Source organism: Rana temporaria, chromosome 8, assembly GCF_905171775.1.
Source record: "Rana temporaria chromosome 8, aRanTem1.1, whole genome shotgun sequence".
NCBI classification, from domain to species: domain Eukaryota; kingdom Metazoa; phylum Chordata; class Amphibia; order Anura; family Ranidae; genus Rana; species Rana temporaria.
The window spans coordinates 103,734,504-103,756,979 of NC_053496.1; the positions used below are offsets into that span (position 1 = coordinate 103,734,504).

The following is a 22,476-nucleotide window of genomic DNA, read 5'->3' on the forward strand; positions in this document are numbered from 1 at the left end:
AGCTAAATAGCTTCCTTTACCTTACTGCAGTACTGGTTTCATGTCCTTATTGTTCGTTTTTGCTTTGAAGTGGCTGTAATTTTGCTCTGATCGCCACACTTCCTGGTTGTCTTTTTCCTTATAATCATCGTACTGGGAGCTTTTCACGATGGTCTAAGCTGTCATTACTGTGTGTCTAAAACTTAACAGAACCAATTGGATTAATTTTAAAAACAAAACACTGCCCTGGATTTGTTTGTTTTTGTTCTGTGTGTCTCTCTAGTTCACAGGAACATGAAAACAGTTTAAAAGTGAAACTAACCTACAGGCACATTATATGATTGATTTTTTTATCTATTTGTAATCATTTTTAAAAGGAATCAGTTAACTTTTATGTCTCTATACCCTGCAAACAGTCATTTCAGAATTTATTTTTTTCCTTTAGTGACCCTTTAAGCTAGTGCATTGCATTGTTGGTTCACTTACCTTTTTCCTTCGTATTCCCTTCTAAATGTTTTTTTCTTTGTCTGAATTTTTCACTTCCTGTTCCTCCTCAGTAAGCTGTTCAGGCTGACTAACCACCGCTCGGATGATGGTGTAAAGTATACTGAGGAGAAACAGGAAGTGAGAAATTCAGAAAAAGAAAAAAAAACATTTAGAAGGCAAATCGAAGGAAAAGGTAAGTGAACCAACAATGCACTAGCTTAAAGGAACCTATTTAGAAAATAAAAAACGAACCTTTACAACCCCTTTAAGTATGTTTAGGGACAAGTTTATGGCTCTTAACTTATATTGCCATAGAAAATGTTGAGATAAAATTGCAAATATAATTATATATTAATGACTGAAAACCATAGTTAAATGTAGAGAAAAATAAAATAAAATATGGGCCTGTTGAAAAAAAAAAAGTATTTTGTGTGCGTTTGTGAAGGATTGCCAGCACACATAAAATGAAAATATGAAATCCTGCCAACAGATGCATGTTCAAGTAGCTGAAATTTTATAAGAAATCTCTGACAGTGTTGATATTTGTCTCCTGTGAGTTCATTCAGTCCAATAGAGCAATGAAGTGCCCATTTGTTCTTTTAACAGAGGAACCTTGTCCTCCAAATGCCAGCCTCTTCTGGGCCAAACTCAATTACAGAACAATTTGGATGAGTTTAGAAAAGCTGACTAAAAACATTTTTGAACTGAGAGCTTTTTTTCAATATTTAATAATTGTGTAATATCAAAAGAAAACATTCTTCCTAAACTTGTTTGCAACGGTCATCTGAGTACTCAAACACCACGGTATGTATTTCTAAAAAATGTGCACAGCAATTTGCTTAGTGGATGTACATGAGTTCTGTGCAAATAGGGCAAAAAAATAATGTTCGGCTATTTTCTGTGCAGGATGAATATTTTTAATTGGTTTAAACCAGAAAACGGCACATTTGGCTACTAGGTGGTGCACCATATCATGGGAATTTTCATATGATACTTAGGGCCATATAGTGGCCAAATTCAATAGTTTCCAAGTTAAATCAACAGAAACATATGTCCATGTCTAATAACATATTTATGTTTTGCCTCATTTGCACAGAACAAATGTCCATGCACTTTCACTTGGCTAATTGCTATGCAAGATACATAGTGGTTGTTGTGTATACCTACTCTTAGCCAAATAGTTCTGTAACTTAAAGCAGATCTTCACCCTGTGAGTAAACTTCCCTCCAATTCACCCCTCCTTTCTTCTGCTGCATGAATAGCGCTGTCTTTTTTTGTTTATTCACCCCCCCCCCCCCCCCCCCCATCATGCATGTCACTCGCTTAGGCGATTGGCATGGATGAGTATATGAAATGTGCACAATACACAACCTGGTAAGCAGGGGTAAAGAAAACTTGATTTTATTGGCCATCTGGCTTTTTACGTACTGAAAAAACTATCAATGGTCATTGCCCTTTTTAGGATGTCTAAGGCCGGGTACACACAAGAGGATTTATCCGCGGAAACGGTCCAGGGGACCGTTTCCGCGGATAAATCCTCTGGCGGATTTTGATCTCATGGTTGTACTAACCATGAGATCAAAATCCCTGCAGAATTCCGTCCGCGGCGACGTGCGCGACGCTGTCATATAAGGAATTCCATGCATGCGTCGAATCATTACGACGCATGCGGGGGATGGATTCGGACGGATTGATCCGGTGAGTCTGTACAGACCAGCGGATCAATCCGTTGGAATGGATTCCAGCGGATCGATTTCTTGGCATGTCAAGAAATTTTGATCCGCTGGAAATCCATCCCCGGGGACAAAAATCCACGGAAACAGATCCGCTGGATCGTACACACCAGGGGATCTATCCGCTGGAGCCGGTCCGCGGATCAATTCCAGCGAGTCGATCCTCTCGTGTGTACGGGGGCCCAAGAGGTAGGATAGAAAATGTCGTTTCACAAGATTCATCTAATCATTTTGCACCCCTGTATGATTTGCAGGTGTTGCAAGGCTGCTGAAAGACAGTAAGATTTGGATATACAAGTAAGATTTGGATATACAGTGGAACCTCGGATTGCGAGTAACGCTGTTAATGAGCGTTTCGCAATATGAGCATTGTATTTTCTAAAATCCTAACTCGGTTTGCGAGTGTTGTCTCGCAAAACGAGCAGGATTCAGTCCAAAGCGGTGTGCAGTACCGCGTTTGGCCTGAGGTGGGGGGGAGGGAGGTGCTGGAACTGAACGGGGCCTGAGGACAGTTTGGCAAATCTCGGAAAGGCTCGTGAACAGTCTTTCCGAGGTTTGCTGAGGTCAGCCGAACTGTCCTGGCCCTTCCAGACATTTGCGAAGCTCTCCGGCGACCCTCTGGCCGCATGCGGTATTGTATGCCATTGAAGTCTATGCAGAGCAAATTATTTTCATTTCCATTGACTTCAATAGGGAAACTCACTTTAATTTGTGCTTTGAGTACTTTGGATTATGAGCATTCTCCTGGAACGGATTATGCTCGTAGGTTCCACTGTATTACCAATTTATTTAACGCAGATCTCCATCTTTTAGTAGGAACTGTATGTAGCCCCAGCTATGTATTGTTTACAGTGCTGTATTTGGCAGCAGGGAGGAGATTGCCCAGGTATTGGGATGGTAACTGGGAGAAGAACCCCCTACCCACTGTCATGGAGGTGCAGTGTGAGGGTGGAGGGGAGGCGTTTTCACCATGTTATGAATAATTGGGGGTGTTGTGGCGCTTACTAATAATTAATAAATATAAATTAATACTAATAAAGTGCTATAATAAATATAATGTGCAAAACTGCAATTGTGCAAATAAACGCTAGTGCAAAAAACGGGCTGCCAGCAGTGTGCAATGCTGGCAGAGATAACTTGCAAAATATGCTAATAATAAATACCAATAAATTACGGTGAAAAGTTCATAATGTAGTCCAAACATGAAATAAATAAGAAAAAATCTTCTCAGTGCAAGTAACAAATCTCATGCAGTAATAATAAAGTGCAGCTGTGAATAATAAAGTGCAGCTGTGAATCTCTGTGTAGTAGGTTTTCAATGTCTAATAGCATGCAGAGTGTTCCACCATCCACAAACAATCTACAGGTGCAGGTAATCCAATTCAAGTGACCCCATTTCCCCCAGCCTCTCACCTTGGCTGGCTTGCAATCAAGCCTCTTTTAATCCCACAATGGCAAAAGTAACTCCTCAGCAGCAGTCAACACCTTAAAGGGTGTTTTTTTATTTTTTTTCATAATAAGAATTCTTTACCTGCAGACATTCCTCTTTTCACTTCCTCTTTGTTCGTTTTTGCTCATAAGTTGCTCTATTTCTTCTCTGTTCTGTTCACTTCCTGCTTGTCTGATTGTTACTCACCACCGTGAAGGGAGGCTTTACTGCGGTGGTCAGTGACGTGCTCGCCCCTCCTGGGAACTACATCTGTGCAGAAGGACGCTCTCTACGTGTTAGAGACTTTAAGGAGGTGTGAATTAATGGGCGTCCTGCAATGCATACTGGGAAATGTAGTTCTTGCATGAACGAACACTGCAAACCAGGAAGTGAATGAGAGAACAAACTAGAATGCCGGAGGTGATATAGATGAAGGAATTTAATGGGTATTTACTATTTTTTTAACAGAATCATTACACTATTCTGTCTACCTTGCAGACATTAATTTTAGGCAAATTTTTTTTTTCCTTTTACAACTCCTTTAAACCCGGGATGATGGTTCTCAATAGCAAATAGGGAACAAAAGGGACTCCATAGTGTGATACCGTAATAATAAAATTTAATAAATATGCATCAAAACGCTTACAATTAGGCGATATACCAAGCGCATATAACCATTCCACATACACATCGGCACTTCCGCTCTCGGCGCGAGCGAAAATGATGTCACCACTGGCTCTCCTCCCTTACGCGTTCCGTGGCTGTTCACGCCACTTAATCATAGGGATACCGTAAGGGAGGAGAGCCAGTGGTGACATTTCCGCTCACGGCCGAGAGCGGAAGTGCCAATGTGTATGTGGAATGGTTGTATGCGCTTGGTATATTGCCTTATTGTAAGTGTTTTGATGCATATTTATTACATTTTATTATTACGGTATCGCAATATGGAGACCCTTTTGTTCCCTATTTGCTATTGAGAACCATCATCCCGGGTTTAATGTGTTGACTGCTGCTGAGGAGTTACTTTTGCCATTGTGGGATTAAAAGAGGCTTAATGGCCAAGGTGAGAGGCTGGGGGAAATAGGGTCACTTGGATTGGATTACCTGTACCTGTAGATTGTATATGGTGGAACACTCTGCATGCTATTGGACATTGGAAACCTACTACACAGAGATTCACAGCTGCACTTTACTATTACTGCATGAGATTTGTTACTTGCACTAGGAAGATTTTTTTCTTATTTATTTCATGTCTGGACTACATTATGAACTTTTCACTATAATTTATTGGTATTTATTATTAGCATATTTTGCACGTTCTCTGCCAGCGTTGCAAACTGCTGGCAGCCTGTTTTTTTGCACTAGCATTTATTTGCACAATTGCTGTTTTGCACATTATATTTATTATAGCACTTTATTAGTATTAATTTATATTTATTAATTATTAGTAAGCGCCACAACACCCTCAATTATTCATGACATTTTGAGTGTGTGAACACTTTTTGGTTATGGCAGCTGCTTCCCACCGTATTTATTCGTTTATTTTGGTTTGCGCATTGGTTTCCCCAATTATCACGTTTGCACCATGTTCCATATTACACCCTAAATACTTGTGTAACATGCACCATGGTGCAGAAGGTAACAAAAACCTGCCTGCAATTTCCTATAGCCTTGGCTGACAGTCCAAGCCAGCCATAACGATGTATAATAACTACTGTTGTAGATTGTGGTTGTTTGCTACTAGTTTCATTTACTGAAATTGTTTTTATAATTTAGAACCTCTATACAGGGAATGGGAAACCATCATTTTTTAAGGACAAAGTTCCATATTGACTTCATGGATTCTTCTCTTGGATTCTCAAAATCTTGCCAGAGCTCTCTGAAGCCCTACCTTTCTATTTCAGAATGTTTTTTTGCCATACCTATATGCCAAATGTTTCCTTGATAAAGGATGACCGTGTCCCAAAGTCTTTTCACCGAGTAGATTACTGACACATGCATTTTATCATTTAAGGATGAATTCCAAGAATGGAAGCTGGAAATCACTGTAATAGATGAAATGGATACTGCTATTTTGGTGATCTTCACTTGCTTCCACGTGCTAAGCAGCCAGCGTGATGCATTCTGAATACAGGAGGTCTGCTGTTCAGCATGGGTACAATTCAGAGAATGCTTTGAATTTTCTGAATGTATGCAAAGCATTCTCTGATTGTACAAGGTGATGTCACGACACATTGCTAACAATATACAATAAGATAGATTTTTCACTCTCCAGTTTTAGTAAATCAAACTTCAAGCGGAGTTCCACCCAAAAATTAAACTTATGCTTTAAGTGTAGATGACCCCCTGACATGCCACATTTGGCATGTCGATAAAGGGGAGTATTGCCTCAATTAGGCTAATAGTAAAATCAATTAGATGTGCCAACATCCCGGTTGTTTGTAAATAATGAGACCTAATAGGTAGGAGCAAAACAGGCTGCTTGAGGCCAGTTAATGGCTAGTACCATAGGTCAACGTGAAAAAGAAAATATGGGATTGGGATTTTTGAGGCACTGGTAGAACACGAGGGTATATATAAAAATATAGATATTTATTTAACAAAGTACAAAAATACAAAATAAATAAAACACATTTGGGACAAACCCCACAAATCAGATGGATAGCAAAACCATTGATCTAATTGGTGGAGCCATAGATCTCAAAGATCTATTTTCTCTTTCGTTCATAGACGGACACAGCATCCTTTGACCTTAGGGTTATGTTCCTCCTACCAGGAGATTTTAGGCAGAATTCTTACAGCACCCAAGGTGTTAAAACTTTCCTTCATGCCGCTCCTCCCAGGGGGCGTGGCTCCCCCAGGCATAACCCACACCCTGCTTCAGCAGCTTCAGTTTGTTTCTGCCTAACCGTCAGGAGAGTCAGGCTCTCTCTGGAGTCCTGGACTCTGGAGTTTTTTCTTGCAAAATTTTTTTGCATTTTGCGAGTTTTTTCTCGCTTTTTTATTTTATTTTTATTTTGAATCCTGCGATTCTTCTATCAACAGCCGACTGGGTGACAGGCTGGGTCCTCGACCCTTGTAGTCCCCCCAGGTTCGGCCTTCGAGCGTGTGCTCGGGAACTTCGGTTCTAGGGCACACATATGACCGGTCTCTATGGCTTTGTCACAGTGTGTCTGGCTGACAGCCATGCCGTTCGCGGACGTTGGTTCTGTCTGGGATACCTCCAGCCGGGTAGTCGCAGGACAGGTAAGTAGTGGCCCCTTACTCAGGTAAGTGGTCTGGCTGGAATGTTTTCCCTTGGGAGGTCGACTGAGGGTTTTCCCCTGCTTTCCTCTCTCCCTTATTCCTCTCCCTCCTTCCCCTTTGGGTGACGGCTGTGCAGGGGGTTTTTTTCCCTGGGGCTCATATTTTTTTTTTTCACTCGGGTATGGCTGGGGCTGTTCTGTGTCACTGCAGGGGACTGTGGTGGACATTCTGGGCATTTTTGTGTGTGCTGTGTACTGTTTTGGTGTACTGTCATTTTTGGGTACACTGTCTTTTTAAAACTGCGCAACGGCGGCCATTTTGCCGGAGCCGCGCTTGTATTATTCGGCGGCCATTTTCTTGTGGCCGGCGCCGTTTTCAGCACTAGTTCGGCCTCTAGTGGCCGTTTCGGCGGGGAAAAAAGACCGCGAATCATCTGAGGGGACAGACGCAGCGCTGCAGATTCTCCTCAGCACACACTTGTCCTTCACAGACCGCGCTGTACCAGGGGGGGTGGTGAGTCTCAGGGGGCCCCAGACTGTGCTCTAGCGGCCGGGAGGTGACCTGTGGGGGACTTTTTTCCTGCCATTGGCAGTGGGGGTGACACGGCAGCTGCAATATGGAGCCTGAATCAGGCCCCTCATTCCTCACAATGCCGGAATTAACCCTAAGCGCCCCTCCCCCTGCCACATCTGTTGAATCGGTGTCGGCTGTCCTGGAGTCTTTTCTCACCAGGTTTGAAGCTGCCAGTGCTCGGTTGGGGGGTAAAAAGCGCCCCCCCCCGGAGGCTGTTTCTGGGGATATCTCTGACGCAGAATCTGATAACGCTGTTGCTGCTTCTGGTTCTGTCATGTCAGAGGATGCGGGCTTAACCCACATGGACAGCGAGGATGACTCTGCTGCGGAGTCTGCTGACAAGGAATTTGTTGGAGCTCTTATTACTGCGGTACGTGAGACTCTTCATTTAGAGGATGTGGCGGAGACACCAGCGGTGTCAGTCCCTTTTGGATTCCGCAAACCACCGCGTACCGCTAAGGTATTCCCTTGTGTTCCTTATTTGGACAATTTGTTGTATAAGGAATGGGATACACCGCAAAAGGCTTTTACTGTTCCTAAAAGCTTTGCTACCCGTTACCCCCTGGAGGAGGACTTTTTAAAAAAGTGGGTCACTCCTCCGTCGGTGGACCCTCCTGTGTCCAGACTGAGTAAGGCTACTACGTTGCCTGTGGAGGGGGCTCCTGCTTTCAAGGACCCCGCCGATAGAGTGGAGGCCGTGGCCCGCTCCCTGTTCTCGGTGGTGGGTTCGGCGGTAAGGCCGGCGCCCTGGTTGCTCAGACGCTAACTGAAAGGGCGAAGCTCCTGCTGCAGGATCTGGAGGTCCAGGGTGCTTCCGAGTCCTCTAGGGACCTGGCTGAGCAGTTGATTCAGGGTCAGAAGTTTCTCTGTGAGGCGGCTATGGATTCGATTCCTTTGCTTTCCAGGGCTTCTGTCTACGCAGTGGTTCTGCGCCGCCTTTATATGGCTGAAGTACTGGTCGGCTGACCAGTCCTCGAAAAAGGCCTTGGTGGATTTGCCCTTTAAGGGCGGACGGCTCTTTGGGGCATCCCTGGATGACATCATTAAGGATGCCACTGGAGGCAAGAGCACCTTGCTCCCTCAGTCGGGGAAGGGTAAGGAACCTCGCCGCAAGCAAGGTCCTACTTTTACTACCCCTAAGCGGTTTTTTCGTGCGCCCAGCGCGGCTGGAAAAGGTCCGCAGGGGGCAAAAGCGCCCCTGGTTTAACAAACCAAACAAGCCTGCGGAAAAGCCTGCTTCCGCATGAAGGTCTGCCCCCGCCCGGGTCTCGGGTGGGGGGACGGCTTCACGACTTCGCGGATCGGTGGAACTCTCTTCTGACCGACCGTTGGGTTTGCGAGGTGGTCGCCTCGGGGTACAAGATAGAGTTCCTCTCTTGTCCCCCAAACAGATTTTTTCCATCCAACCTCCAGCTTCCTCCGGATCGTCGGCTAGCCCTGTCCGGGGCTGTCCAGGATCTTCTGGACAGAGGGGTGGTTGTGCCGGTTCCCTCGCTGGAACGGTTTCGGGGGTTCTACTCCAATCTGTTCGTGGTTCCCAAGAAGGGAGGGGTTCGCCCTGTCCTGGACCTAAAGGCCCTCAACTCTTTTGTCAAGGTGCAGCGATTCAGGATGGAGTCGGTCCGTTCTATCATAGCGGCCCTCCACCAGGGGGACTTCATGGCGTCCTTGGACATCATGGACGCATACCTGCATGTCCCCGTTTGCACAAGCCACCAAAGGTATCTGCGTTTTGCGATCGGGGAGGACCACTATCAATTCGTGGCCCTCCCGTTCGGGCTGGCGTCGGCACCACGGGTGTTCACCAAGGTGCTCGCCCCGATCCTGGCCTTGCTAAGGCAGCGAGGGATCGCTATCGTGGGATACCTGGACGACCTTCTCCTGAGAGCTTCTTCAAGCTCAGAATTAGAGGAGGACGTGTCCATCACGTGTCGGACTCTGCAGGAGTTCGGCTGGCTTCTGAATCTCAAAAAATCAGTGTTGGTTCCGTCCCAGAGGCTGGAACACCTGGGGCTGGTTTTGGATTCGGGGGAGGCAAAAGTGTTCCTCCCATCGGAAAAACTGCGGACCCTGCAATCTGCAGTGAGACAGTTGTCGACCCAGAAGTGGTCGTCTCTTCGCTTCTGCATGCGGGTTCTGGGTCTGATGGTGGCCTCCTTCGAGGCGGTTCCGTATGCCCAATTCCACACCAGGGTACTACAGAAGGAGATTCTGTCACGATGGGACAGGGTCCCATCTTCTCTGGATCGCCAGATTCGGTTGAGCCATCTGGCCAAGTCTTCCCTGGCATGGTGGCTGACGTCTCCGGTTCTTCGGTCCGGGAAGTCTTTTCTTCCGTGCCGCTGGACAGTGGTCACGACGGATGCCAGCCTCTTCGGCTGGGGGGGCGTCTGGGGCACCCAGTCAGCCCAGGGGCGTTGGACTCAGGAGGAGTCCCGCCTGCCGATCAATATCCTGGAGCTCCGAGCGATCAAGCTGTGCCTTGTCAGGTGGTCCCTGGAGCTGCAGGGCCGTCCTGTCAGGATCCAGTCCGACAACGCCACGGCCGTGGCGTACGTCAATCATCAGGGCGGCACAAGGAGCTCGGCCGCGGCGACGGAGGTCGCTCACATACTTCGGTGGGCCGAAAGGTCCGTTCCGGCCCTGTCAGCGGTATACATTCCGGGAGTTCTGAATTGGCAAGCCGACTTCCTAAGTCGCACGACTCTGGATCAAGGGGAGTGGTCTCTCCACCCGGAGGTTTTTCAGATCCTGTGTCAAAAATGGGGCACTCCAGACGTGGACCTTCTGGCGTCCCGTCTCAATCGGAAGGTACCACGGTTTGTGGCCAGGTCAAGGGACCCGTGGGCAGACGCGTCAGACGCGTTAGTGGCTCCCTGGGGTCAATATCACCTGATTTACGCCTTCCCTCCTCTAAGGCTCCTACCCCGCCTGCTGCGCAGGGTGGAAGCCGAAGGGATTCCAACGATCCTGATCGCCCCAGATTGGCCGCGTCGCTCTTGGTACGCGGACCTGGTACGTCTGGTGGCAGACGCCCCCTGGCGCCTGCCTCTGAGGGAAGATCTCCTGTCTCAGGGCCCGATCTTCCATCCTGCTTTACGGTCACTGGCTTGAGAACCAGGTACTGAAGGACCGGGGCCTGTCGGGCCCGGTAATCTCTACCATGATACGTGCACGGAAGTCCACTTCTCGAAAAATGTATCATCGTACATGGAAAGCATACATCTCTATGTGTGAGGAGATGAAGTGGCACCCCCGTACTTACGTGGTGTCCCGGATCCTGCTGTTCCTACAGCGGGGAGTGGACCAGGCTCTTGCCTTGAGCACGATCAAGAGTCAGATTTCTGCTCTGGCTGTTTATTTTCAGCGTCCCGTGGCAGCGCACTCTTTGGTTCGCACGTTTGTGCAGGGGGTCCGGCATGTGGCCCCCCCGGTGCGCCCTCCGCTACCTTCTTGGGACTTGAACTTGGTCCTCTCGGCGCTTCAGCGTGCCCCCTTTGAGGACATTCGGGAGATCCCCCTGCTGACTTTGTCGCAGAAGGTGGTCTTTCTGGTAGCTATTACCTCTATCAGACGAGTGTCTGAACTGGCGGCCTTGTCTTGCAAGGCCCCCTACTTGGTCATCCATCAGGATAAGGCGGTGCTGCGCCCGCGACCTTCTTTTCTTCCGAAGGTCGTTTCGGCCTTTCACATTAACGAGGACATTGTTGTTCCATCATTATGTCCTCAGCCGAAGAACCCGAAGGAAGCCGTTTTACATTCTCTGGATGTGGTTCGGGCCATTCGGGTTTACTTGTCGGCGACAGCTCCGTTCCGGAAGTCGGACTCGCTGTTCGTGTCTGTGTCCGGTCCCAGTAAGGGCCTGGCAGTCTCGTCGGCCACCATTTCCAGGTGGATCCGACAGGTTGTGCTTCAGGCCTACGCCCTGAAGGGGCGGGCGCCTCCCTTTCGGGTCACGGCGCATTCGACCAGGGCGATTGGAGCCTCCTGGGCTTTCCGACACCAAGCCTCTGTGTTACAGGTGTGTAAGGCTGCGACCTGGTCGTCGGTCCACACTTTTTCAAAGTTTTATAAGGTGGATGTGAGTGCATCTTCTGATGCCTCATTCGGCCGCAGGGTGTTACAGGCGGCAGTTTAAGGTTGGAGTTCCTCCGTTGAGTAACTCCGGTTTTGTTTGGGGTGTAACCTGTTGTTTGCTGTGTTATTTTTCCCACCCCTCGTTTTTTTGACACTGCTTGGGGACGTCCCTAAGGTCAAAGGATGCTGTGTCCGTCTATGAACGAAAGAGAAAAAAGGATTTTTGTACTCACCGTAAAATCCATTTCTCTGAGTTCATAGACGGACACAGCACCCACCCCTCCTTGGTTTGTACTGCTTGTTACGAACTGAAGCTGCTGAAGCAGGGTGTGGGTTATGCCTGGGGGAGCCACGCCCCCTGGGAGGAGCGGCATGAAGGAAAGTTTTAACACCTTGGGTGCTGTAAGAATTCTGCCTAAAATCTCCTGGTAGGAGGAACATAACCCTAAGGTCAAAGGATGCTGTGTCCGTCTATGAACTCAGAGAAATGGATTTTACGGTGAGTACAAAAATCCTTTTTTTCTTTTTTTTTTTTTTTTCCCTTCTCTTTTATTTTATGCTCCCCACGCCAGAACATCCGGGCTATTTTGTCACAAAGTGCTTTGGCACCACTGACCGGTGGTATATGCGCGCTTCCCAAATAAATAGTAATAAATAAATAAAATAAAAATAATCTATGGCTCCACCGATTAGATCAATGGTTTTGCTATCCATCTGATTTGTGGGGTTTGTCCCAAATGTGTTTAATTTATTTTGTATTTTTGTACTTTGTTAAATAAATATCTATATTTTTATATATACCCTCGTGTTCTACCAGTGCCTCAAAAATCCCAATCCCATATTTTCTTTTTTTTAACGTTGACCTATGGTACTAGCCATTAACTGGCCTCAAGCAGCCTGTTTTGCTCCTACCTATTAGGTCTCATTATTTACATTTGGCATGTCATTTTTTTTGGGGGGGGGGAGCGGATACCCTCTTTTTAGAGGGATCCAGGTCCCACTTCCTCCTGGGGGCACCGCAGTGCCGGAAGGAAGTTCACCTCTCCCACCTCCCTCTCGGAAATCATCTGGGAAACGTCACAGGTCCCAGATGATTGCCCGGCCAGTCACGGTGCGTAGCGCGGCTCATGCATGCACAGTGCGTGCCCGTCTGTGAAGCCGCAGCCGGGCGCCTACAGTGACAATGCTGGCGCCGCAGAGAGGAGGGGGGGGAATGAGTGGGGCTTCATACGCCCACATCGCTGGAACCTGGGACAGGCGAGTGTCTGATTTAATAAAAGTCAGCAGCTACAGTTTTTGTAGCTGCTGACTTTTATATGGATGGAACTCCGCTTGCAGCTTTTTCTATTAAGCTTTGACAAAAAAAAACGGAAGCTTATTGGTTTCTATGTAGAGCTGCACCAGATTTTGCACTTTCCAGTTTTAGTAAATGAACCCCAATGTGTTTGCTTAGTTTTTCCTAGGGCATATACTGGCATATATGTCTTGGCATACTTTTGTGTTAATAGAAGAAAGTTCCTGTATCTAGAGTTATTAGTTTGTAAGCATGTAACCCTGTTAGGTTATATGTGTAAAATACAAACTAGAGTTCTTCAGTCTGTGCCTTTTGACAAAAAATTGCATAAGCAAATGTGACCTTCGTAGAAATCCTCATGTCAGAGTGATCAGTATATCCAGAGACATAGGCCAGCCAGGGCTGTGGAGTCGGTAGATAAATGTTCCGACTCCTCAGTTTTTTGTACTCCCTACTCTGTCTCTCCGACTCCTCTGTATTAATATGCAAATGTATTTTATACATTCCTTGAAGGAAAGAAAGGCAACATACATGTCATTACCACAGGAGTTTTTATAGCCTTAGCTGAATGACAGCAGTTTTTCCAATGGTTTACAGCTTCAGTCTTGAACTATTGACCCTCCATTCCCTTCACTTATACAAGTGTCTCTAGTCCTGCAAAAAACATATTTACTTAATCCCTTATCAGTGAGAGGCTAGGTTACCCATGTGCGCTGCGTTACCTGTAACAACAGAACACAACACTATGGAAAGTATAAGTATTGCCGCTCCTAATTGTGCGTTGCGTGCCATATAGTGAAGCACATGAAAAGCATGCTTCTTCGCGGTCACTTAACGTGTTCGTTTTGCGGTTACGTGAGGCACTGCATGCATTGGTCTTTATTCTTACAGTAGAGAAGTCATTAATTATAACTTTTTGTGAATTGGGACATTTAAACTTGCTTTTTTTTTTCCAATCTAAATTTAGTAGGAGTCGGTGCATTGTTTGCCGACTCCGACTCCAGGTACCCAAAATCTCCTCCTACTCCTCGACTGTGACTCCACAGCACTGTGGCCAGCAATGTTAAATGCAAACATGGCTTTTTGTTTCAACAATATAGTGCTATCCATCCTCTTCTGCCTATCAAGACTTCTTATTGGTCCTTTTTAATGTGGTGGGTGGTTGATCAGTTGTAAAAATTTTCATGTGATTTTTGCTTACATTTTAAAGCAAAAGTTTAAGATTGTAGATTACGTTAAAAGCCTATATCCTTGTATTTGCTGATTGATTTGAGTTTTTTTTTTGTTGCAAGATTATTATTATTATTATTATTATACATGATTTATATAGCGCCAATAGTTTACTCAGCGCTTTACAATGTATAGGGGGGAACAACACAATTACAGTACAGTTCAATACAAAAGGTACAGGAGGGCCCTGCTCATAGAGCTTACATTCAGAAGGGAGGGGGTGGTGGTACAAAAAGTAATGGCTGCAGAGAATGATTTGATGGGGTGGCTTAGCGACAGTTGTTAGGTGGGTGTGGGATAGGCTTCCCTGAATAAATGAGTTTTCAGGGATCGCCTAAAGGTGGACAGGGTAGGGGCTGATAGGACATACTGGGGCAGGGAGTTCCAGAGGATGGGAGAGGCTCTGGAGAAGTCCTGAAGGCGAGCATGGGAGGAGGTAATAAGGGAGCTAGAGAGCAGGAGGTCCCGAGAGGAGTGGAGGGGACGATTTGGGTGATATCTGCAGATGAGGTTGGTGATGTAGATGGGGGCGATGTTGTGAATGGCCTTGTATGTTATGGTTAGCATTTTGAATTTTACACAGTGGGGTAGGGGAAGCCAGTGAAGGAATTGGGATAGAGGAGCAGCAGTCACGGATCAGTTGGTGAGGTGTATTAGTCTATCAGCAGAATTCATAATAGACTGAAGGGGGGTAGCCTGCTTAAGGGTAGGCCATTAAGGAGATAGTTGCAGTAGTCACGGCAGGAAAAAATTAAGGAGTAAATAAGTTGCTTTGTGGTAAGAAGGGTCAAATTCTGGAGATGTTGCAGAGGTTAAGGCAGCAGGATTTAGCCAGTGATTGAATATGGGGGCTGAAGGAGAGGTCTTAGTCGAGGATTACACCCAGGACCTTGGCATGTGTGGAGGGACCATTGGTTGTGTTTATATTAATGGTAAAGTGACGGGGGCAGGGTACAGTGAATGAGGAAATATAACAAGCTCAGTTTTACAAAGATTGAGTTTGAGGAAGTGGTGTGACATCCATACCAATATGTCATTCAGTAAGTTTGAGATCCGTGAGGAGATCGGGGGGGGGGGTGAGTTGAGGAGTGGAGAGATAGATCTGGGTGTCGTCGGCATAGAGGTGGTATTGGAAGCCATGGGAGGTTATCAACTGGATCAGGAAAGAGGCATAGAGAGAATAGAAGAGGCTCAAGGACGGAGCATTGGTGTACCCCAACAGGAAGAGGAGTGGAGGAGATGGAGTTGTAAGTGACATTGAAAGTGCGCTGAAATAGGTAGGAGGAGAACAAGGATAAAGCAGAATGAAGGAGGCCAAGGGAGTGTAATTTGCAGAGGAGAAGGTGGTCATCTGTGTTAAAGGCAGCAGAGAGGTCTAGAAGTATGAGTATGGAATAATGGCCATTGGTTTTAGTAGTTAGTAGGTCATTGGTGAGTTTTAGTAGGGCAGTTTCAGTAGAATGTTGTGGGCGGAAGCCAGACTGTAGGGGGTCGAGAAGGTTGTTGTTTGTGAGGTAGCGACTCATTTGGTCATGGACAAAGGCATTCGATGAGCTTGGAGGCAAACGGGAGCAGGGAGATGGGTCTTAAGTTATTCAAACAGGTGGGGACTAGTGAGTGTTTAAGTATGGGGGTAATCAGTGCATGTTTGAGTGGGGAAGGAAAGGTGCTGGAGGAGAGGGAGAGGTTGAAGATGTGGGTTAGGGAGTTGAGGATAGAGAGGGAAGGTGGTCACAGTAATTGAGAGGGGACAAGGTCCAGGGGGCAGGTAGTGAGGTGGACCATGGAGAGGAGTTTATCAACTTCATCTGTGGTAACTGGGAAAAAGGAGGAGAGTGTGTGGTGTTGGACCCGACGTGTTGGGTAGGGGAGGAATTTGAATGCTGGATATCTCCTTGCTATTGAAATGGTTGCCAATCTATTGAGTGGTAAGCAAGTTGGTGGGTGGGGGAAGCGGGGGGTGAAGTAAGGAATTAAGGGTAGAAAAGAGTTGACGAGGTTTGGATGAGAGGGTTTTGATGAGAGTGCTGTAATAGGTTTGTTTAGCAGTGTGGAGGCAAGAGTTGTATTTGAGAACGGCAGATTTGTAGAGGGTAAAGTCTTTCAGAGATTTAGATTTACGCCATGCTCGCCCAAGAGCACGGCTGCGTCTCTTGAGACTTCTGGTGTCATCTGTTTGTTGTGGCAGATGGGGCCTGGTTCTGCGTGTAGAAAGAGGAGCAAGTATGTCTAGGGAGGATGACCACGTGGTGTTGTAGATGGAAGTGGTTAGGTCTGGACAGGGGTGCTATTTAGTCGTAAAGGCCATAGTCGTAGCAGAGTGAAGAAGGGAAGGGTTGAGGTTGCGAAGGTTTCTGCGGGTAGTGGTTTGTGGGATGGCAGCATGGGATATAGGAGACGAGAGTGTGAAACGTATAAGGTTGTGATCAGAGAGAAGAAAGGGTGTGTTGGAGAGGTTGCAGGGAGTGAAGCTATGGGAGAATACAAGGTCGAGAGTGTTGCCCTTGGAGTGAATGGTGGTTTGTCCATTGTGTTGGGTTAAAAGAGGTTAGGTTGAGTAGTTTAGAAGTGGTAGCAGTATTAACATTGATTGCAATGTTAAAGTCACCTAGGATGATGGAAGGCACTTCAGATAAGAGAAAATAGGGTAGCCATGCAGAGAAGTCATCCAGAAAGCGTGACACTGGTCACACTATGACCCTCAGGCCTCGTACACACGACAGAGTTTCTCGGCAGAATTCGGCGAGAAACTCGGTCAGAGCCGGATTCTGCCGAGAAACTCTGTCGTCTGTACACTTTTGGCCCGATGGAGCCGCCGAGGAACTCGTCGAGAAAATAGAGAACATGTTCTCTATTTTCTCGTTGTTCTATGGGAGAGGGCGGCCCGCCGAGCTCCTCGGCGGCTTCATCCCTGAACTCGACGAGGAACTCGATGTGTTTGGCACGTCGAGTTCCTCTGTCGTGTGTACGAGGCCTCAGACAAGCTGGAGAGAAAAGACGAATGCAGTGCATTTCAAAAGAGCAGGGGGAAAGAGGGAGGTGTAGGAAGTACCTGAAAGGTGCCTTGTGGGGAGAGGAGAAGTCCGACACCACCTCCCTTTTCGTCCAGTGGGTCTGGTGCAGAGAATCCAGATAAGGTCACTGTGGGACAGGGCAGCTGGAGAGGTAGTGTTGAATTCCTGGTGCCAGGTTTCGGTTATAGCAAATGGATTAAGGGATTTGGAGAGGAAAGGGTCATTGACAGAAGCTAGTTTGTTGAAGACTGAGCGGGCATTCCAGAGGGCACATGAAAGAGGGAGTCTGTCTTGTGGAATCAGGGGAATTGGGATGAGAAGGTTGAAGCTACAACTACTGTTGGAGGAGGTAGACTGTCAATTTTGGCATTGGGAATTGGGTGTTGAAGGGCCGGGGTTTGGGGCAATGTCCCCATACATTAGGAGTAGTGTGAGGGTGGTAAGGCGGGAGTGGGATTTATAGGAGGGCAGATGCTGTGGTGGAATGGAAGTGGTGATACTATGTGGGCTTAGAATGAGCAGGAGGTGGTAAGTGCGTACTTCTTCTCAGTCCTGATCTGGAAAGACATGTTGTTTTCTACATTTGTGGTGTTGATCAATGCAGACTGCTAAAGAATTAACACAAATCTGTACTTGTACTGATCTTGCCCTGTGATAACTGGTCTGAAGGCACAGAGGAAAAAAAATGAAGAGGGTATCTTTTTTTTTTTTTTTTTTTTCCCCTATTTTGCCATTTCTCCTTTAGTAGTAAATCCAGGTTTCACAATCTCGCTTGCCTTGTTCTTTATGCGTGCTTATGATTTGTGTTAAAAATCTATTATTTATTAATTTTTCCCAGGGGATATTCAACCAATTCCAGTGTAGCAGTGAGAAGGTACTACCATCAGATGCTCTGCGCAGTGCCCTTGCCAAGACGTTTCAAGATGAACAGCGTTTCCAGCTGGGTATTATGGATGATGCAGCAGAATGCTTTGTAAGTAGAAGTGTTTTGTCCTACTTTGGGCCCCCTCCCCTTTTTTTAAGATACAGTAGATCTTTTTTTCCATGTGAAGGATTATATTTAGGTCTAAATCTGATATTAATGGTTGTCGGCTTATGTTTTGGACAACTCCAGGCACTGCTGTCATTTTATTGATTGATTGTTTAGAGTTTTGTTTCAGTGGGACAGAAAGTAACAGGAATTTACATTTTTTTATCCTGGAACAGGAAGCTGCCAACGTAGAACAAAGGTGCCATTTCCCTCTTTATGGGGAGATTTCACTCTCACTTTCTGTTTTTTGGAACAGGAAGAAAGGTAAATCTCTCCAATGGGAACACAGACCTAATAAAACCTTGCAGAGGGTCTTGCCCTTCCACACTTTGTCAAAAAGTTGAATATGGTTTTGGCTATATTGGCTGTTTGAAGTGATAATAGATGCAAACAATATCTGTCAAGATATATTTTAAAGGGAGAAACTGGGTCATTTAATCACCAGTTCAGGTTTGACATTTCCTAATTAGTCTGGCAGCTAGCTTGAGTCAGCATTTTGGACTGACCTCAATACTACAAAAACCTTTTTGAAGTGCCACCTCATTTTGGCATTATATCCTAGGGCAGGGATATGCAATTAGCGGACCTCCAGCTGTTGCAGAACTACAAGTCCCATGAGGCATAGCAAGACTGACAGCCACAAGCATGATACAAGAGGCAAAGGCATGATGGGACTTGTAGTTTTGCAACAGCTGGAGGTCCGCTAATTGCATATCCCTGTCCTAGGGGCTGGTCTACAGTTAGTGTGTTAAAGGCTTACTTATTGTTGTCTTAGTAAGTGGATTCTTAATTTTCAGCGCTAAATGATATAGCATTAATGGTATGATTTAAAATACTTTTTATAAATTAAACTTTCTAATTGAACACTTAAAGAGCAACTACCCAAATAAATATTGTGTTCTGATAATTTAATGTAGTTATTACTTGTAATGAGAGTATGTACAGACCATGTTGTTCACCAGGACTGACCCCGCAGGAACTATGGGCAAAGTATAACACTGCCAGGAGAACTTCTTTAGTTATTTAGATTTTTTATTTATTTATTTTGTTGCTAAAATTCCTACCATATGAATAAAGGATAACCAATTTAAAGCGGTGGTTCCCCTAAAAATTAAATTTTAACATTGCTTTTCCCAAATAAATGACGATTAGAATCGGCCGGTTTTATTAAAAAAAAAAGGTCCGTACATACCGTTTGTTATTTTCGTTCCCACCGCCACTTCCGGGTACGATGCTGGCGGTGGGCGTTCCTAATTGATGGACAGGCATCCGACCGACGCATACATCGCGTCACGAGATGCCGAAAGAAGCCGAACGTCGGTGCGGCTCTATACGGCGCATGCGCACCGACGTTCGGCTTCTTTCGGCATCTCGTGACGCGATGTATGCGTCGGTCGGATGCCTGTCCATCAATTAGGAACGCCCACCGCCAGCATCGTACCCGGAAGTGGCGGTGGGAACGAATATAACAAACGGTATGTACGGACCTTTTTTTTTTAATAAAACCGGCCGATTCTAATCGTAATTTATTTGGGAAAAGCAATGTTAAAATTTTATTTTTAGGGGAAACACCGCTTTAAGCATGCACCTGCTAGAGTTATACCGTTACATACCGTTTGTTATATTCGTTCCCACCGCCACTTCCGGGTACGATGCTGGCGGTGGGCGTTCCTAATTGATGGACAGGCATCCGACCGACGCATACATCGCGTAATGTAATTATAAGTGGGCAATCCTATGTGCCACTGTCCTTTCATCATTGTGCTTTCATTTACAATAGATGTACATGAATTTCATGCATGTGCTGCCGGCATTTCTTGGTATTATCCTCATTCCAGCCAAAGTTTTGTATTGAGTGGTTGAAGAGTTCTTATTTTACCATCTATTGCACTGCTGGGAAGATTTCCCTTTGGGGTTTCAGCAACAATGTTGCCCAGTGGTGGCTGGTGCTCAAAATTTTTGGGGGGGGCGCAAACAAACGAAAAAAAAAAAAAAACAATTGCAGCTTCACTGTGCCCATCAAATGCAGCTTCACTGTGCCCATCAAATGCAGCGTCACTGTGCCATGCCATCCAACGCAGCCACTGTGCCATGCCATCCAACGCAGCCACTGTGCCAATTTCTCGCCACTGTGCCAATTGTCGCCACTGTGCCCCAGTAATTATCGCCACTGTGCTCCAGTAATTATCGCCACTGTACCCTGTAAAATGCTGCATCGTGCGTCCCTTGGATAAGTATTTGGAAGCTGATTACAGCCTATCAGAGCCGCTGGCTCTGATAGGCACTTCCACATCCAACCAGCTGCCGTTATTCAAATGGCCGGCGCTCACCGGGGGGCCAGCCATCTGAATGGTCGGCGGCAGCGGCAATACATAGATTCATGCAATGCATGAATCTATGTATTGTATCGGTGGCGGTGCGGAAGCGAAAGGGAGCGGCGCTCCAGCGCCCTTTATGGACGCACTGCCACTGATGTCACTGAAACTAGAACTGGCGGGATGGACACAGCATTACAAACCCTGTTGAGGTTTTAGCCTTCCCTTTTCTAAAACATTGTTTTCATTGCAGTTGTGTCCCTGTTGGAGTGCTATCCCATCACTTCTTTTCCCAGTTAGTTTTCCCTGCATGAGAACCATAGACCACAATACAAATATGACAGAAGTGTAAAACTTTCCCACTCATTACAAAACTTTCACAGCTAAGCAGTGAATTTTATTGTGCCAGAAATGGTAGACCATGGGGTTACGTCATTGTACAGAATCTCAGTGGCAGGCCTTCACCTGCTGCCGTCTCCAAGAAACAGGTTTGCAATTGGCTGGGTGGATGAGGACTTTGGATTCAACCTGCTAATGACAACTGGTGGGTAGAAGACCAAAGTACGAACTTGTAAGGTAGAGACAGCTGATATTAAGGGCCATGCCGCAAAACTATTTGGGTAACAACTACTAAAATCACTTTTAATAGCATTTTGTTGCTGAGCAAGTTAAACACAGAGTATTAGGGCTGCGTGTATACCCGAGCAGAGCTTTTTTTTTTTTCAGGTGTTTTTTTTTCCAAGAGTTCTTAAAGCAGCCGTAAAGGCAGAAGGTTTTTTATCTTAATTTATTCTATGCATTAGGATAAAAAGCCACCTGTGTCCAGCAGTCTCCCCAGCACCACCCAATACTTACCAGAGTCCCTTAGTTGTCTGGGACTCCCCCTGATTGGCTAAGACACCGCAGCAGCGCCATTGGCTCCCATGGCTGTCAATCAAAGTCAGTTAGCCAAACAGGAAGGAGAGTGGGCATGGCCAAACAGCAACTCCGTGTCTGAATGGACATACGGAGCTGCAGCTTGGCTCCGGTACCCCATAGTAAGCTGCTTGCTGTGGGGGCACTTAGCAGGAGGGAGGGGCCAGGAACAGCGACGATGGACCCGAGAAGAGGAGGATCCATGCTGCTCTGTGCAAATCCACTACACAGAGTAGGTGAGTATAACATGTTCGTTTTGTTTTTTTAAACAAGACTTTACAATTACTTTAAGCATTTTTAGAGGTGTATTACAAACCGCATGACGTAAAACCGCTCATAAAATGACCATGTTGTGCATTTTCAGGTGTTCCCATTGAAGTCTATGGTGCCCAATCTGCCTCCAGTCTTCCACAAAGAGGCTCATGTACTTTTTTTTGAGGGACAAGCATTTTGCTGCAGGCGACAGAATACTCAGATATTAACAGGGGTCATTGAATTGAATAGGATTTGCTTTGTTAAACGTTTTAGAGCTTCAAGCAGAAATGCGCTCAGGTGTGAATGGGGCCTTAGCAACAAAAAGGTTTGCAATATACAGCAGCTATTTCAGCAATTTATAGCTCAGTCACCAAGATTGCCCTTTTACAGCATTTGAAGCTAGCTAAAAAATTGCTTCAGTAGCTTACTTATGCTATCCAAGGTAGGTTCTATTTATGACGGCACACCAAATATCTGTAATATCTGTAACATTCAAAATGCTTGGTGCTGCCAGATCTTTCATCCCATGCCTCCACAATAAAGATTTAGGGTGTTATTTACGAAAGGAAAATCCACTTTGCACTACAAGTGCAAACTGCACTTGAAATTGCACTGAAAGTGCACTTGGAAGTGCAGTCGCTGTAGGTCCATGGGGAAACATGCAAGCAAAATAAAAAACAGCATTTTAGCTTCCACATGATTGGATAATAATAAAATCAGCAGAGTTTCCCCTCATTTCAGATCTACTCCTCAGATTTACAGCGACTGCACTTCCAACTGCACTTTCAGTGTAATTTCAAGTGTACTTTGCACTTGTAGTTTGCACTTGTAGTGCAAAGTGGATTTGCCTTTTGTAAATAACCCCCCTAGTGTGATAGGAAGCCTCTTTTCAGAGAGTTT

At 46.0% G+C, this 22,476-nt stretch overlaps 1 protein-coding gene across 6 annotated transcripts in view; it reads left to right on the plus strand.

Moving 5' to 3' along the window:
- USP54 (ubiquitin specific peptidase 54) overlaps positions 1-22,476 on the plus strand; it is a 201,257-nt gene that overhangs the window by 94,941 nt on the left and 83,840 nt on the right. For all 6 annotated transcript variants that reach the window (XM_040320461.1, XM_040320463.1, XM_040320457.1 and 3 more), the window contains exon 4: positions 17,900-18,034. In XM_040320461.1, coding sequence (XP_040176395.1) covers positions 17,900-18,034 — 135 coding nt within the window. The remainder of the gene's footprint in view (positions 1-17,899; positions 18,035-22,476) is intronic.